Source organism: Balaenoptera acutorostrata, chromosome 11 (assembly GCF_949987535.1).
Source record: "Balaenoptera acutorostrata chromosome 11, mBalAcu1.1, whole genome shotgun sequence".
Taxonomy (NCBI): Eukaryota; Metazoa; Chordata; class Mammalia; order Artiodactyla; family Balaenopteridae; genus Balaenoptera; species Balaenoptera acutorostrata.
In genome coordinates, this window is record NC_080074.1 from 91,962,014 (window position 1) to 91,975,932 (window position 13,919).

At 35.9% G+C, this 13,919-nt stretch overlaps 1 protein-coding gene across 1 annotated transcript in view; it reads right to left on the reverse strand.

Moving 5' to 3' along the window:
• PIK3C2G (phosphatidylinositol-4-phosphate 3-kinase catalytic subunit type 2 gamma) overlaps positions 1-13,919 on the reverse strand; it is a 361,656-nt gene that overhangs the window by 147,203 nt on the left and 200,534 nt on the right. Inside the window, exons 18-21 of the mRNA XM_007194812.2 lie at positions 10,500-10,680; positions 7,875-7,982; positions 2,995-3,087; positions 1,402-1,531 (exon numbers count right to left, since the gene is read on the reverse strand). Of these exons, the coding sequence (XP_007194874.2) occupies positions 1,402-1,531; positions 2,995-3,087; positions 7,875-7,982; positions 10,500-10,680 (512 nt within the window). The remainder of the gene's footprint in view (positions 1-1,401; positions 1,532-2,994; positions 3,088-7,874; positions 7,983-10,499; positions 10,681-13,919) is intronic.

The following is a 13,919-nucleotide window of genomic DNA, read 5'->3' on the forward strand; positions in this document are numbered from 1 at the left end:
CCTCCATTACTTCTTATGATTATAAACAGAGAAATGAGTAGATGGAATTGAAGAATTCCACTGAGGTTGGTGTTGTATTCAATTTCTGAAGAAAAAGTAATCCATGTGACACCAAAAAGCTCAGCTTGGTTCATCTAAGGTTTATTCTTACCCTTTCAACATATTAGGATATGAAAGAATTAGGTCATTTACGTGAGAAAAGGGAGAGAAAAACTCAAGGAATAATGATCTCAGAGTAGCAGTAATAAAAGACTTTTAGGAACTACAACTTTAGAAGGAGTTCGGGAGTGGGATACTTGGCATGGAAACAAGGGCCCTATTATCAGAATAAAAATAATTGGGCAGTGTGACTTGTAACAGTAGTCCTGAAGTATCCAATTGCAAGTTAAGCTAACTAGGAGGTGCTTCCATGCTTAGTTTCCAAAATCTTGGGTCACAGTTGGCTGGGGTACTGAGCCTAGCAGTGGGACCTCAGGAACTGGAGGGCCAGGCAATGGACAGTCTCTCTTTTGAGATGATGGGTTTAAACTGTAGTTCTGTCTGAATTAAAAAAGAAAAAAAAAAAGACAACATAGTTCTAGGTCCCCTTTCCAGTTCTATGGGTTTTTTATCCCTTTGTTTATGCAGATGCATCTGCTATAATTCATACTAATTAATTTAATGAAATGCTAAGTGGCAATGGCCCCATGTAAAAAAAATTATATGATATCCTAGAAATTATTTCTTCAATTTAGCATGACTGTAATTAAGTACAACTTTTACCTCTGATGTTTGAGTAATTATTAGGGTGGATCTTCAACATTATTTTCATTGAAAATGTGTATAAGTGTAATTATATTTCCATATTAGTGGCTTGGCTTTTATCAAGAAAGAGAAATGCTGAAGTATGCTCAAAGTTTGCATGAATGGTCATCTTTGACTGTTGATATTACACTTTACTCAAAAGTCTTTTAGAAACCGAATGCATGTTTATAATGTATTTAGAATTTTTAGAACTCCTTTAAGCATTTGCAACTTTGTAAATTTTGTGTTAATAGGCAACAATTATATTTTTTTGAATGAGTAGACTTTACTATTATCAGCTTAGAAAAAGAGAAAAAAATATGTGTTAATCATTAATGTAACTAACCCTTAAGGACACACAAAAGGATATTACAGTTAACATTTGAGTTGTCAAGAGTCCTAATTAATATCTAGAAGGACATTATGCTTTACATAAATCATTTTGGCTTATTGTTTTTGAAAATAATTCTTTGTAAAAAAGAAGAATGACCAGGTTTAGTTCTTTGGATTTTAAAATTTGTAATCTAAAATGAAAGCTGTGGCAACTCTGGGGGCATATTACTGATGAATGCGTGAGGTAAATAATGTAAGTCAACCAGCTTTCTAATCTATACTGACCTTGGCCTTTTCCTGTGGATAGACATCTATAAATGATCATTTGCATATCCAGGCCCTCCTGCAGCCAAATATTGTCCATCACATGAATAATCTGCAGAACAAGCATATCCTGACGAAGATCATCTCCAGCCTGTTAAAAACAAAATTATAGACTCCGGGTTTCTCCTTGAATTTCATTAAAAGCTTTCACATATGGTATATGTCATTTCCTTCCTTGAATAATTTTCCAGCCTGACTTAGGGTGGTTTCAATGGTTTTATTAGCACTAAGAATACCTTGTGTTTCTGATAGACGATCAAAGAAAATGAGAACTTTCTTTTAAATGATTACAGAAGCTTTAGCCATTAAATTAGAAGCTGCTTGGAATGTTGGCCCCTGATAATAATCTTTCAGTTTATTATCCATGTGCAATGTCTTAACCTCAAAGTCTGGTGAAGAGAGGTTGGACGAATGTTTATGCAAATTTCAAACTCAGCCAAGTGAAATCTCTTTCTAAGGGAGACATTATTTGATGTGACATAAATGTATGCACTGATATACAGTTAGCCTACCAAGAGCTCCTTGACTGGGAGCATAAACAGCACACATATAATTCATCAGACTTTGAATCATCGACTTCTCTTGTTATGAAGGCAGTTAAGACGTTTTCAGAGTAAACAGCCTTTGATAATAATAAGAAATGATAAAGGGGTGTTTTTCTAGCATAGGTGAAGGACATAGAATATGTCCAAAGGGGAAGGACAGTTCTATGCTTTTAACTAATAAGAGGCTTGGTTTTGACAATGCTTTCTAAATTATAGAAAACTATGCCAAGATGAGATTCTGTGTTCTTTTTTTTTCTTCACCAAAAATGCAGTGCCGGGGTAACATTAATGCTTGAGGTTTACACAGATAACAGCAAAAGTATAGGTGTGTTAATCATTATCTTCAAAACTAGTCAGAATCTAACAAAAATTCCACTCTGCGACCTTGTTGTCTGGTTTGGCTGAATAACCTATCAAATTTAACTGAACAACTGGCAAATGCTTACTTTTTACTTACAGCTCCTTTTTCTGTCCCTTTTTCCTACTTGACTTTTACTCTTAACCTTTTACTCTATTGTCCCATGGGATTCATGACAAAGACTGATATGGCCCTTATTTATATTTTATTTAAAAAGAAGACAACAACCCAAATTACTAAAATAAGCAAGTGCTTACAGATAAGAATTTTATGCTAAATCATATCATTTGAGTTTCAGCTAATTTTGATTCGAACTTAGTATCTAGGCCAAAGGAAGACTCTCCCCCTAGGAACTTTACCACAATTCTGCTTTCTGTATTACTCAAAAGTGATTGCATTATTTCATTTATTGAAACATACCTCCCGGAGTTTTGCACTGAAGATTCATTGGCTTTGAGCCAGTAATGTTTGATTTATTGCCAATCATAGTTTGGCATGTACTATAATTCTGTAAAAATGCAGAATCAAAAATAACTGGAATCTTCTGTGCTGCTGCCAGAGGAAAAGAGCTATAATAATTTCTTTTTGTGAGTAATAAATCAATAGTTCTACCAATGGAATCAATTTGATGTTTCAGGAGGGCTACTGTACCTTAAAAATGACGCTGATGTTTTTTCCCATTGGATTAGCATTAATGAAAGTAATCTTCAACGGCAAAGCATTAGATGTGAAATATGAACATGCCTATGGGACAAAAAGAAGAGAAAAATGGTGAGCAAAACAAAGCAAAAAGAAAAGTTTCCTTGCAATCATGGCCCCTTGCAGAATTTGTTATATGAGCATGTGTAACACATATGAATAATTCCTCACACTTTGGAACAAAGAAACATATTTATTAAAAAAAAGACTTCAGTCTACCAACCAAAGCCTTTATTTGTAAACTAAAAATGCCAGCTTTTCGGCAGGTTGTAAATCTTCAACTACATTTTTTTCTCACTAAACAGTGATGATGTGTAGGGAGTTTAAATAAACTAAGTAGTATGTAGGTATTGTGCTTATGCTAGTTAGTTAATACCTAAAAGATGAAATCACTATTTAAAAAAATATATTTCCTTTTCATTCTTTCTGCCCTGCAGCATACTTTAAGGAAACATGCATATAGAATTAACAAAGACCTGAGTTCAAATTTGGACTCTGTAACTTATCAGCTGTAAGACCTTGGAAAAGTTACTTAAATGTTTGTATCCCACTGTAAAATAGGGATAAAACTCTTACGTCACACATTTTTGTAATAGGTATATGAGCTAATGGATATAAAATACCTTTTACAGTGTCTGACACTAATCGGGTACTTCAAAAAGATTAATGCATTCTTCTTCACTTTTTGCTAATGAACATTTTCTTATCTTTACAAGTAACAGTACAACATATATTTCCTATTCTCGTTTCTTTCAATTATACTTTACATTTCTATTTTCAGTTTTATGATATCGACTACTGTCCATTATTTTCCTTTTATGTGCTTACAACTGTTTGAGTGTTAAAAGGCTGTATGTCTTTAGGTTATTAGAGAGTTCACGTTGACAGTGAAGAATTAAATCAATACTAAAGAAAGGAAAACAACTTGATACTTTCAATTAATCAACTTAGTAAAATATGACATCAATATATTTTGAAGGATCAGTTTGAATATCATTATTTCTGATAAGTCTGAAATCAGTAGAAGTTGAGAGGAAAGGATCTATTTCTTAATCTATCAACATAAATCTAACCTAATCCCTAAGCAAACAGAAACCCTTGTTTACTGAATCAATTTGAGTTTTATAGTAAAAGGATGAGGCTGCTTGTTAAGTAATGAATTCTCGCTGCAAGAATCAGTCAATCAGGGAACATATGACCTTCTGTCACGGTATTGAATTAGGAAACCCTGTATTAGGCCAGAGTCTAGATCAGTGGTTTTCAAATTCTCCTCATTCAATTCTGGGGGCTGGGGTGGGAGAGTGATGATCTCTCTGAGGTATGCCAAGTCCAGGGAAGAGACAAAGGGCTAAGAAAGGCTGAGGGCAAGGTTTAGTCCCTCTTCTTAATTATATCACTTAGAGCTATATTGCTTTCATTGCTTAATATTTTGCTTTTCACACGCAGTATATTTTTTGAGAGTCATGGCAAAAATACTATACATTTGACAGCTAGTATGCACAAAGCATTATCTATATGCTAATAGAAAGAGACACCATATCCACCTCTCATAGAGCCTGCAAAAGTTGGTATGAATGTATACACACATGCATTTCACAGCTGAATGAAGAAGCATTTGAAGAAGAGAGTCTTTCAGAGATGAGCTGAATTTGAAGATTGTGAAAGACATAGATTGGCAAACAGGTAAAAGAAAAGCTTTGCTAGGTAGAAAAAGGTAAACAAGGACACCTTAGATTAGAGTAGAAGTTAGAAGTGGATTGGGAGGGCCATAACCAAGAGATAGGAAAGAATGAATCAAAATCTTGGAGGATATTTTATGTAAATGGTGAGATAAAAGATCTGGAATAGAGAAAGGAAGATAAGAAAAGCTAGAATGGAGAAAGGAAGATAGGACCTCTGGTCTTGAAAAGTGAAAATTAGTGAAATAGACTTAAAACAGTTTTTAAAAAGGAAAAGAAACCTATTAGTAAATGAAATGTCTGGTCTTTACTTTCCCAGGAGGGGAGAAGGATTGCATTCAGTTATTCCCACTCTCTCATATGATCTACCCCTTAGTGAAACAGGAAATGGTCCATTGTGATTAGTGGTTCCAAGGAGAGACAGGGGTGAGAATTCTTCTTATAAAGTTTAACCAAACCTAAGACCTTTGCTCGCTGTCTTGGAGACCCATACTTTAAAGAATGGATTGAGCCAGGCCTGAGTACTTCTCCCTAGTGTAGTTTACTGATGGTGATTAAAACAGAATGCTGACTCTACATGCAGGCTTTCCTACACTCACTACAGTCACGGGACTTCTCTCCAGAGCGAACTCTAATGCACAATAAGCTCAGTAATGACTTTCCCAAGATCACTGCATTTATCAGGTTTCTCCCCAGATGGGCTCTCTGATGTACTGTAAGATTGCTGCTATAAACAAAGACCTTCCCATACTCACTACTACTTTCATAGGACTTCTAACCAGTGTGAATTCTCTGATGTGTAATGAGGTATGAGTTTTGATGGCATATTTTCCACATTTACAGGGCTTTTGCTTGTGTGAAGTCTGTGATATAAAATAAGACATTTACTAGACTGAACGTTTTGCCATGCCGCATTCAAAAGGCTTTTCTCTGGTATGAATTTGCTCATAGTCAACTAGTTGAGAGGTCTGACTGAAGGCTTTTCTACACTGCTGACATGTATGTGCTTGTTCCCTGGCATGGAGGATCCAGTGTCAAATAAGACATATACTCTGACTGAAGGCCTTACTACATTCCTTACCGCCGTAAGGCTTCTCCCCAGTGTGAACTCTCTGATGGTCAGTACGGTCTCTAATGGAACAGAGAACGTTCCCACACTCACTTGAACATGACGTTTCTCACTTGTGTGAAGTGTCTGATGCTGGAAAAGGTTCTACTCTGCATGAAGGCCTCACACTTGTTACACTCAGAAGGCCCCTCCCCAGTACAGGCTACCCGATGAGCAATGAGCAGGGTACGCGGAGTGAAGGCTCTAACACATTCGTCACCTTGATGAGGTTTCTCCCAGTGATGGAGTCTCTGGTATTTACTGAGATGGGAGGAGTGATGACAAGTCTTCCCACACTCTCACATTCATAGCGTTTGTACCCTCATTGGTTTCTCAGATGAACCACTGGCTGAGGGGTTTGTCTGAAGGTCTTACTACACTCATTACACTCCCAGAGGTTCTTTCCAGTATGGATCCTCTGATGGCCAACCAGATGCGGGCTCTGACTGGAACTCTGCCGCATTTACTGCACTTCCTACGTGATGCGTGTCCCTTCAGACCTCCTCGTTGTTCAGCAGGCCTGGAGGACAGACCAACATGTTCTGCAGGTGAGAGCACCATCCTCCACATCCGCCCTGTTCATTGCTGTACGCTCAGGCACAGCTGACCAGAGCAAATGGGACAAAGAGGCGGCTCTACTTGGGGCACTTCCCAGCTTCAGGGAAAGTGCCAATGGCTGCAGGTTGCTGTAGGGAAGGAGTGTGGTCCCAGCCACAGCACTATGGGTGATGACTCCTGAACTGGTGATGCCCTCGGCATGGTCTGCTCACCTGGACACTCACAGCAACGATCCACTAGAGCTGGTGCCCCACATCACCAAGGCCTGCACAAGCCACAACACATAAGTAATTTTCACCAAGGCCTGCACAAGCCACAACGCATATGTAATTTTGATTGAAAACAATCTTTCTATTCCTTTCTATTCCTTAAACAACAATGACAAACCAAGAAAGCAGAAATAAAAAATAACATCTGGACTCAATGAACTATTGATATATTGTTCTTTCTACATCAAGATACTCTGTGTTTTTGAAATGTTTCCATGTATCTTTAGCATCAATCAGTGCATACTGCTAATGATTAAAAGGTTACACAATTTTTTAAAATCAGTGATGATTTGGATTTTAGCCCAGATAGACATATCTCAGCTTATAAAATTGATGCCTTATTTTGTTATTATTCAAAGTACGTCTATGCAGCACATTTGGAAAATTTGTAGGGTGTCTTTGCAGCAGCATAATTGTAAAGGTGACAGTATTAAGCTTCTAGTAAAACTTTTTCTATTCATACTAATGGTCTGATTTTTCTCCTAATTATTAAATCTGTTTTTCTTGACTGTATTCCGACTTTAGTTAAGTAACGCTTATTGTGCATGCATGAGAGTTTAACCTCTTCATTTTTAAATCTCACTTATCAATCCTCTTTATTAGAGTCTTCTACTCTTGGACTTTTGAGAAGGAATATAATAAAGCTCATGGAGAAAGAATGATTCTAAGTCAGAGAAGGGTGGCTGATAGAGACTGAGGAAGAGAAGGAGTTTGTGAGTACAACAATGCCAGGGAGGGCTTTCCAGGCATGAGTAAAATCACAAACATATCATATGGCACAGTGACTCATAAGCATCAATGAATTTTAAATTGAATCAAAACTGAGATGTTATAGCTAATGATACACTAGTGTCCTAGGCATGGGCATGCACATAATCTAAATAAGCATGAAATTAAACTAGCCTGCATGGGGTCGCCAAATCAACCATTTTGAATAAGTCAAGAAATCAATTCAGTGAGAAGTGTCTTCATTTTTTTCCACTGAACTGTGGTTAGTGTGTTTCTAAACCAACGAAATATCTGATGAGGTTAATGTGATACCAGCTGGTCACAGTGCATCAAATAGAGCACACACAGTTTGGATGGGACTCAATTACTTTTTTCTTAAATAATTGCAATAACAATTTATAAATTGTTTTTGCCATTTCAAAAACATCCAGTGAACTAAACAATACACAATAAGAATACTCAACTTATCTACTGAATACATTGACTTACATCTCCATCAATTCCCTTTATGCATAGGGCAGGGTTCAGAGGAAGGTGACAGGTATTTGTACACTGAAAGAATTCTTCTAGTCTGCCAAGTTCTTTCTTCAGGACCTCCTGTGAAAAATCATTAGAAGAAGCATTTTCGAAACTGAAAAGAACTGGACTTTTCCTTCAAGTTATAATTTCTTTTGTTGATTAAATAAACTCCTTAATTCAGGGGTTGCACACTTGGGTGCTTTGGGGTCAGGTGGGTGATGTAGCCACGTATGAGGAGGCAGTGGGCTAAAGACAATAGGGAGTACTGGGGAAAATGGGGAAGTAAAGATTGCATGTCCTTTCTGAAGAACTTTAAATTCAATTAAAAACAAAACCAAAACAAAGCACTGTTCTGTTCAAACGAAACACGATGGGTTGGACTTGACCTGTAACCCACCAACTTGCAACCCCTGCTTTAAGTAATTATTAACATGATCCATTTATCATAATTCCCTGAAATCTTAGTTTGTAACTCTCAAGGTTTACACTTAATAGTATAATACTTTTTAGGAAAAAATTTACATAGAGTAGGAGACAAAATAATGACAAAAAAGATAATTATAGACCATTGATAAATGTCAGAAGCAGTAATACATATGAACAAATAGTTTACTAAATGCCAGTAAGTGTATTTCTGATACTTGACTCACTGCCTTCCATAGTCCTCTGTACATGTGGAAGGTCTGAGACCACAAACGATACCTTTAGAATTGTGTATCCCCTGACACAAAAAGGAGAAAAACAATAATTCAGAAATAATAATAATTCAAAATAAAAAAAAAAAACTCCTTTTAGCCTACTTTGAAAACTGTTTAAGCCCAATTCTAAAAATGAGGATATCAGATTAATAGTGTTTAACTAACTCTCAAAAGTTTCTTAGCTCTTACTCCGGGTTCACTGCCAAACAATAGAATCTACTGCTCCCAGAATCCAGCAAAACAAGGTGGAGAAATGAGGCAAAGCTCCACAGTGGCATTCTTTTTGTCTTCCTCTTTTGTCTTTTCTATACCTGGATTTGCCTGAAGAGCACCATGGAGGGGAACCTCTGCTCTCTTTAACTAAAATCTCTTCACTTCATATAGTTAGGTTTAACTGGGCTTTAAAAAAAAAAAAAGAAGAGAAAAAAAGCTTACAGTAACTTTTGAGAAATTATAAATGCTTCTCCCACCTCTTTCTTTTTCTCTTTCTATTTTCACGTGAAGAGGTGTTATCACAAGAGCAGCCAGTCAAGGTGAGAGAAATGCATTTATCTGAGAGAATAATGTCAGTATCACTGGAACGTGATGTAAATAGTCAAAAAGGCACTGTATTAACTGTAGCATGCATCTTAAATACATGAGGGAGTTTGAAACATAAGAAATAAAGACCAAACCTATACACAAATTTTGTAAATTTTAAGCCAAATTTATTTTACTTGCTTTCAACTTTTTGTCTACCATTAGAAAATAATTAATGATTTTGCAGTAATATGGAGAAATCATAGAACTTTTTTTTTTTTTGCATTGCCTATCATGTTACTAGCCTTAAGGCTCTTCTGCGCATACAGAGTTTATATGTCTCCCATTTAAAAATAAAGTCCCTGCTTATGCTTTTTATTTTCCAATTTCTCCTAGGTAGGTGAAGTAGCATAGCTTCTGGCATTACTGCCAAATGAAGTGACTTCCAGCAAGAAAAATCTTGTGCTAGGAAAAAATTCTGGGACCCTTTGCCTATTTTCATATCATTTTGTTGAAAAGTCTTGTTGATTTTAAACAGTGGGTGGAGAGAAACTATGAGCTCCCTTGAGGACAAGATTCGTGTTTTAGGCATCTTTCTATCCTTATCTCCTGGTCTGTAGTAAGTACTTGTTATTGAATGAAATTCTTAATACAGTGAATGGATGTCCACTATCTCACTGCATCTAGAATGTTGAACTTAAGAGAACCTACTTAATGATCTATATCAGTGAAGGGAACTAGTAATGCAGTTAATTAAGAAGAGCAAGTGTTTTTCCATTAGAGCAAGAAAAAGAACAGCCAGATCCATTATTATAATCAGTGATGAAAGAGGCACAATATTTTGACTATCATCCATGGATGTTAGAATAAAAGTATTATTCAATACTATCCACACCACTATTGATTTCTTTCATTTAATTCATTTAATTTGTTGTGGAAAAAAAAAAGTCTTTAAAAATGTGACTTTGATAAGTGCAGTGTGAGAAAAATCTAGACCTAGATTTTGTACCTTGGACAAGGGTGCTCTGAGAAGTCCCCTTGTGTACTTCTTCCATGAGTCTGAATTGTGCTGCCTTTCTGAGTAAATTACTTCATCTGGTCATTTTAATCAAATTGCCTTTAAATTGGTCTCTTGTCAGGTACTGTCTATGCTACATGGCTATTTAGATAAAAAAATCATGTCCTGGTGATAGATATTATCATTAACATTAGAATAGTAAATTGAAAAAAAAGTTGATCAAAAGAATAGATTTAAGTGTCTTAAGACAAAGTGTAGTCAAGGAATTTACCTTCTGTGTTATTAAATTCAAACTTAATTGAACCAGGTTTAAGAAATGAAACAAAACTTTATTACATGAAGATTGATTTTGCAACAAACCTGTCTTTGAGGGTCACTGGCAGATTTGACTTTTTCACCAATGTCTCCCAGAATTTTGATGAGTTTCTTTTCCTTGGAAAACTCATCACTCAGGGCTTTTCCTGCACAGAATTGGAGAGCAGCCAATAGCTTCTGATACCAGCTTTTAAAATAAGCTTCATTCTGTGCATCCTTTAGCAGCCTGAAGGAAAGAGAGAAAACGAATTCTTGTATCTAAAGCTGATTTTTAAAACACCTCTAGCAGGAACAATAAGTGTGTTTCAGACTAATCTGTATGTGGTGGCTTTGGGCAGTTTAACAGGCCAGGCTGGGGAAAATGCTGTTTATTTGTTGGCAGTCATCATTTCACCTGATAGTTAATGAGATTCCAAGAGTGAAGAATCAATAAGAGACCTGCCTTTTCTCATTTCAGTTCACAGTGCACTTTTTCCTCTTTCAGGCTTCTTAAATTCTATAGCAAATACTTATCTTAAGAGCATATATTTGACTTCTTATTAAAATACAGACAAAGAATTTTAGAAATGGTGTTTATTAGTCACTACACTATATGGCAACTCAACCACCAACCCCACATTTTTCTGCTTTTCTTCAAAAGATAATGTCTCCACACTGTCACATACGTAAGTATTGCTCTTTCTTCCAACACCTCCCTTTGATTACCTGGAGGAAGATATTGTAAAGGCAAGAGCATGGTTTTTGTTTTCAGGCATTTCTGGATTCAAATCTCAGCCCTACAACTTAGATGTAAGTTAGGCCAGTTACTTAACCGGGCTGAGGTTAAAATAAAGAAATAACTCTGACTCCATAGAATTGTATGGAATATAGAATAAACTAATGCTATTCTAATTTGAAAGGGCTTAGCACAAAGTATATACTAGTAGTCAAAAAACATCAGTTTATCTGTATCCTGCAGCCTCCCCAAGCCAACTTCCGTCACTGTCTGGCAGTCTGCTTGTATCACGAACACGGGAGGCATAGAACAAAAAAAGGGAAGGATACTTCGCTAGATAATGGAGCAGTGACAATTATTTGATTACGCTTTCTGCCATGTGACAATTTCTATTGCCTTGAAATTAATTCCAACATGCTTAAGCTTTACTTTTTATTATGCCCTAAAACACTGAAATAAAAGACTGATTCCCTTGAATGTTAACCTCTCTTTGATTGATTCTTTAATTCTTAACTTGTCTCTAATCTTCTTCTCTTCTGAAAAATAATTATCATTCAAAGAACTAGAAGAAAGTTATTGTGAGAATGAAATACTGAAAAAAAAAGGATTAAATACCTAGCAGCCAAAATATATATAGATGAGTTTCATTCTGCATTCCTAATTTTGCATCTCTGCCCAATATGTATTGTGCTACAGAGACTCTAAGAAACATATCATTTTCATTTGTTCTATGTTCTCTGTTCCTACACATCTGAGTTAAAAAATTAAATCAATGAACCTGGCTTTTTTTTTTTTTTTTTTTAGGTAAGGGCTTGTTCCCTTGTCATTGTTACAAAGCTAACTTATCTCCTAGCACCTCTTTTACTTTACCAAAGGGAATATAATAATGCTGGAAATAATGCTGGAAAGCATTAAAAAACAAAAAAATTCTCAAGGGTCTAAAGATGTATTGATGGAAAATATAATCCATTTATACTTATACCTTCAATGTAAGAAGAATAGTTGACAATGAAAAGTTTTCCAACCCACCTCTATGGTGAGATTTTTGAAATGTCAGATGTAATAAATGTATCACATCATTATTTGGAGGCTCTAAGAAAACGAGTGTTATGTGAGTATGAATTGGAAGGCCCCAAAGAAAGCATCCACGTCTGAAACTTCAAGATATTTTATGCAGAATTATACCTCAGAGATTTTCACAGTATTTTGAGGACTTTGGTAATATACCATTGTACAGTCTACTTGGTTTTCAGTGGAGGTAGGAAATTGATGGGTAGAGTATTTCTATATCCCATATCAATGCTTGCCAGCATTTTCATATACTTTGAATATTGAGTTACTTGTTTTCAAAGATATTTAAAACCTGTTCTGGTACATAAATATAACTCTATAACCACCTGACTGCTATATACATGATAAAAGGAAAGGTTATTCTGCACAAAGTCAACTTTTTACTAAAATTATTAAAGAAAATATATATTTTAGGGGTGGGGAGTCATAGGAATTGTCAAAATTATATAATTAGTATTCCTAATACTCAATTCTTATTCTATGAGAAATGTATTTGCTTCTCTCATGAGCAGCTGATTCAAGGAGGGAAAAAGAATCAGTTTGATTCCTTGCTCAAAATAAAACAGAGCAGGGGAGATTTGCAGAGAGAATATGTGACTGTGTTTTAAGAAATTTAAAAGTGAAGAAAACTCAGTGCATTCCATTGTGATTATTTTCCTTATAGAACATACCTCATGCAAACTCTCATTCCTGCCATGATGACATGCTCTCCTGGTGAGATTTGGTTCAAGCTCTATGGCTTTTTATCCAACTTTAAAGTTTTTTACAAATTGCAGAATTGAAATCATACTGTGTTATAGATGACCACAAGAGGTCAGTTAGTCTATTCCTGTGTCTTTAGGCACAGTCACTTTAACTGATGAGAGAAATTAACATGTCCTTTAATTTTAATCAATTCAGAGAAAGTTGGACTATACAGTTTTGGGTGGAGAGTTAGCCAATTCTACGTCAATGACCTTCACCATCAGGAAGTGGTTAAAACCCTCATGTGGTAGTTTTTACCCATTGCCTCTGTTTGTTAAGACTGTGGAAAACAGCTAGCTACTTTCCCTTGAGCATTACAGGAACCCTTTTCATAAGGCACTGACACTGGGAGACACAGAATTGCTTATGCCAAATTCAAAAAAAAATTTTTTTTTTAAGTTTAGGTCAAGGGACTGAGAAATATGAAGTAAGACTTGGTGTTGAAAGATTGGGCTTTTAAGATGCAGACAATGTGACCACGTACAAACTCTGAGGTAAATCTCAAAATGTCAGAGACCTGTTTATCCTAGTGTATGCGAGATCCAGGAATGGTTCAACTTGATATTATTTTGTATAGGTGTCTTATGGACTGTAAGTGATGACAACATTAAAATGAGAATAAATGCATAAAATCTAGCTGATTAAAGGTTTGGGTAGTGTTGAGTATGAGAGGCAAAAAGCAAGAAGAGAGGCAAAAAGCAAGAAGAGAAGCAAACATAACCCAGGTGACTGAGCATGTTTGTTATAGGATGTCATAAAGGCATTTGCCTAAATTAAGGAGCTGGTGGTGGACTCAGATACACAAACCCCAGCTAGCATGAAATGGAGATTTTCCTTGGAAATTAGAGCTTTTCTCCATTTCTTCATGCACAAAGTGCTTCTGATCCCATGGCGAGTGACTTGCTGGAGGCCCAGGAAAAGTACAGATAGTTCTC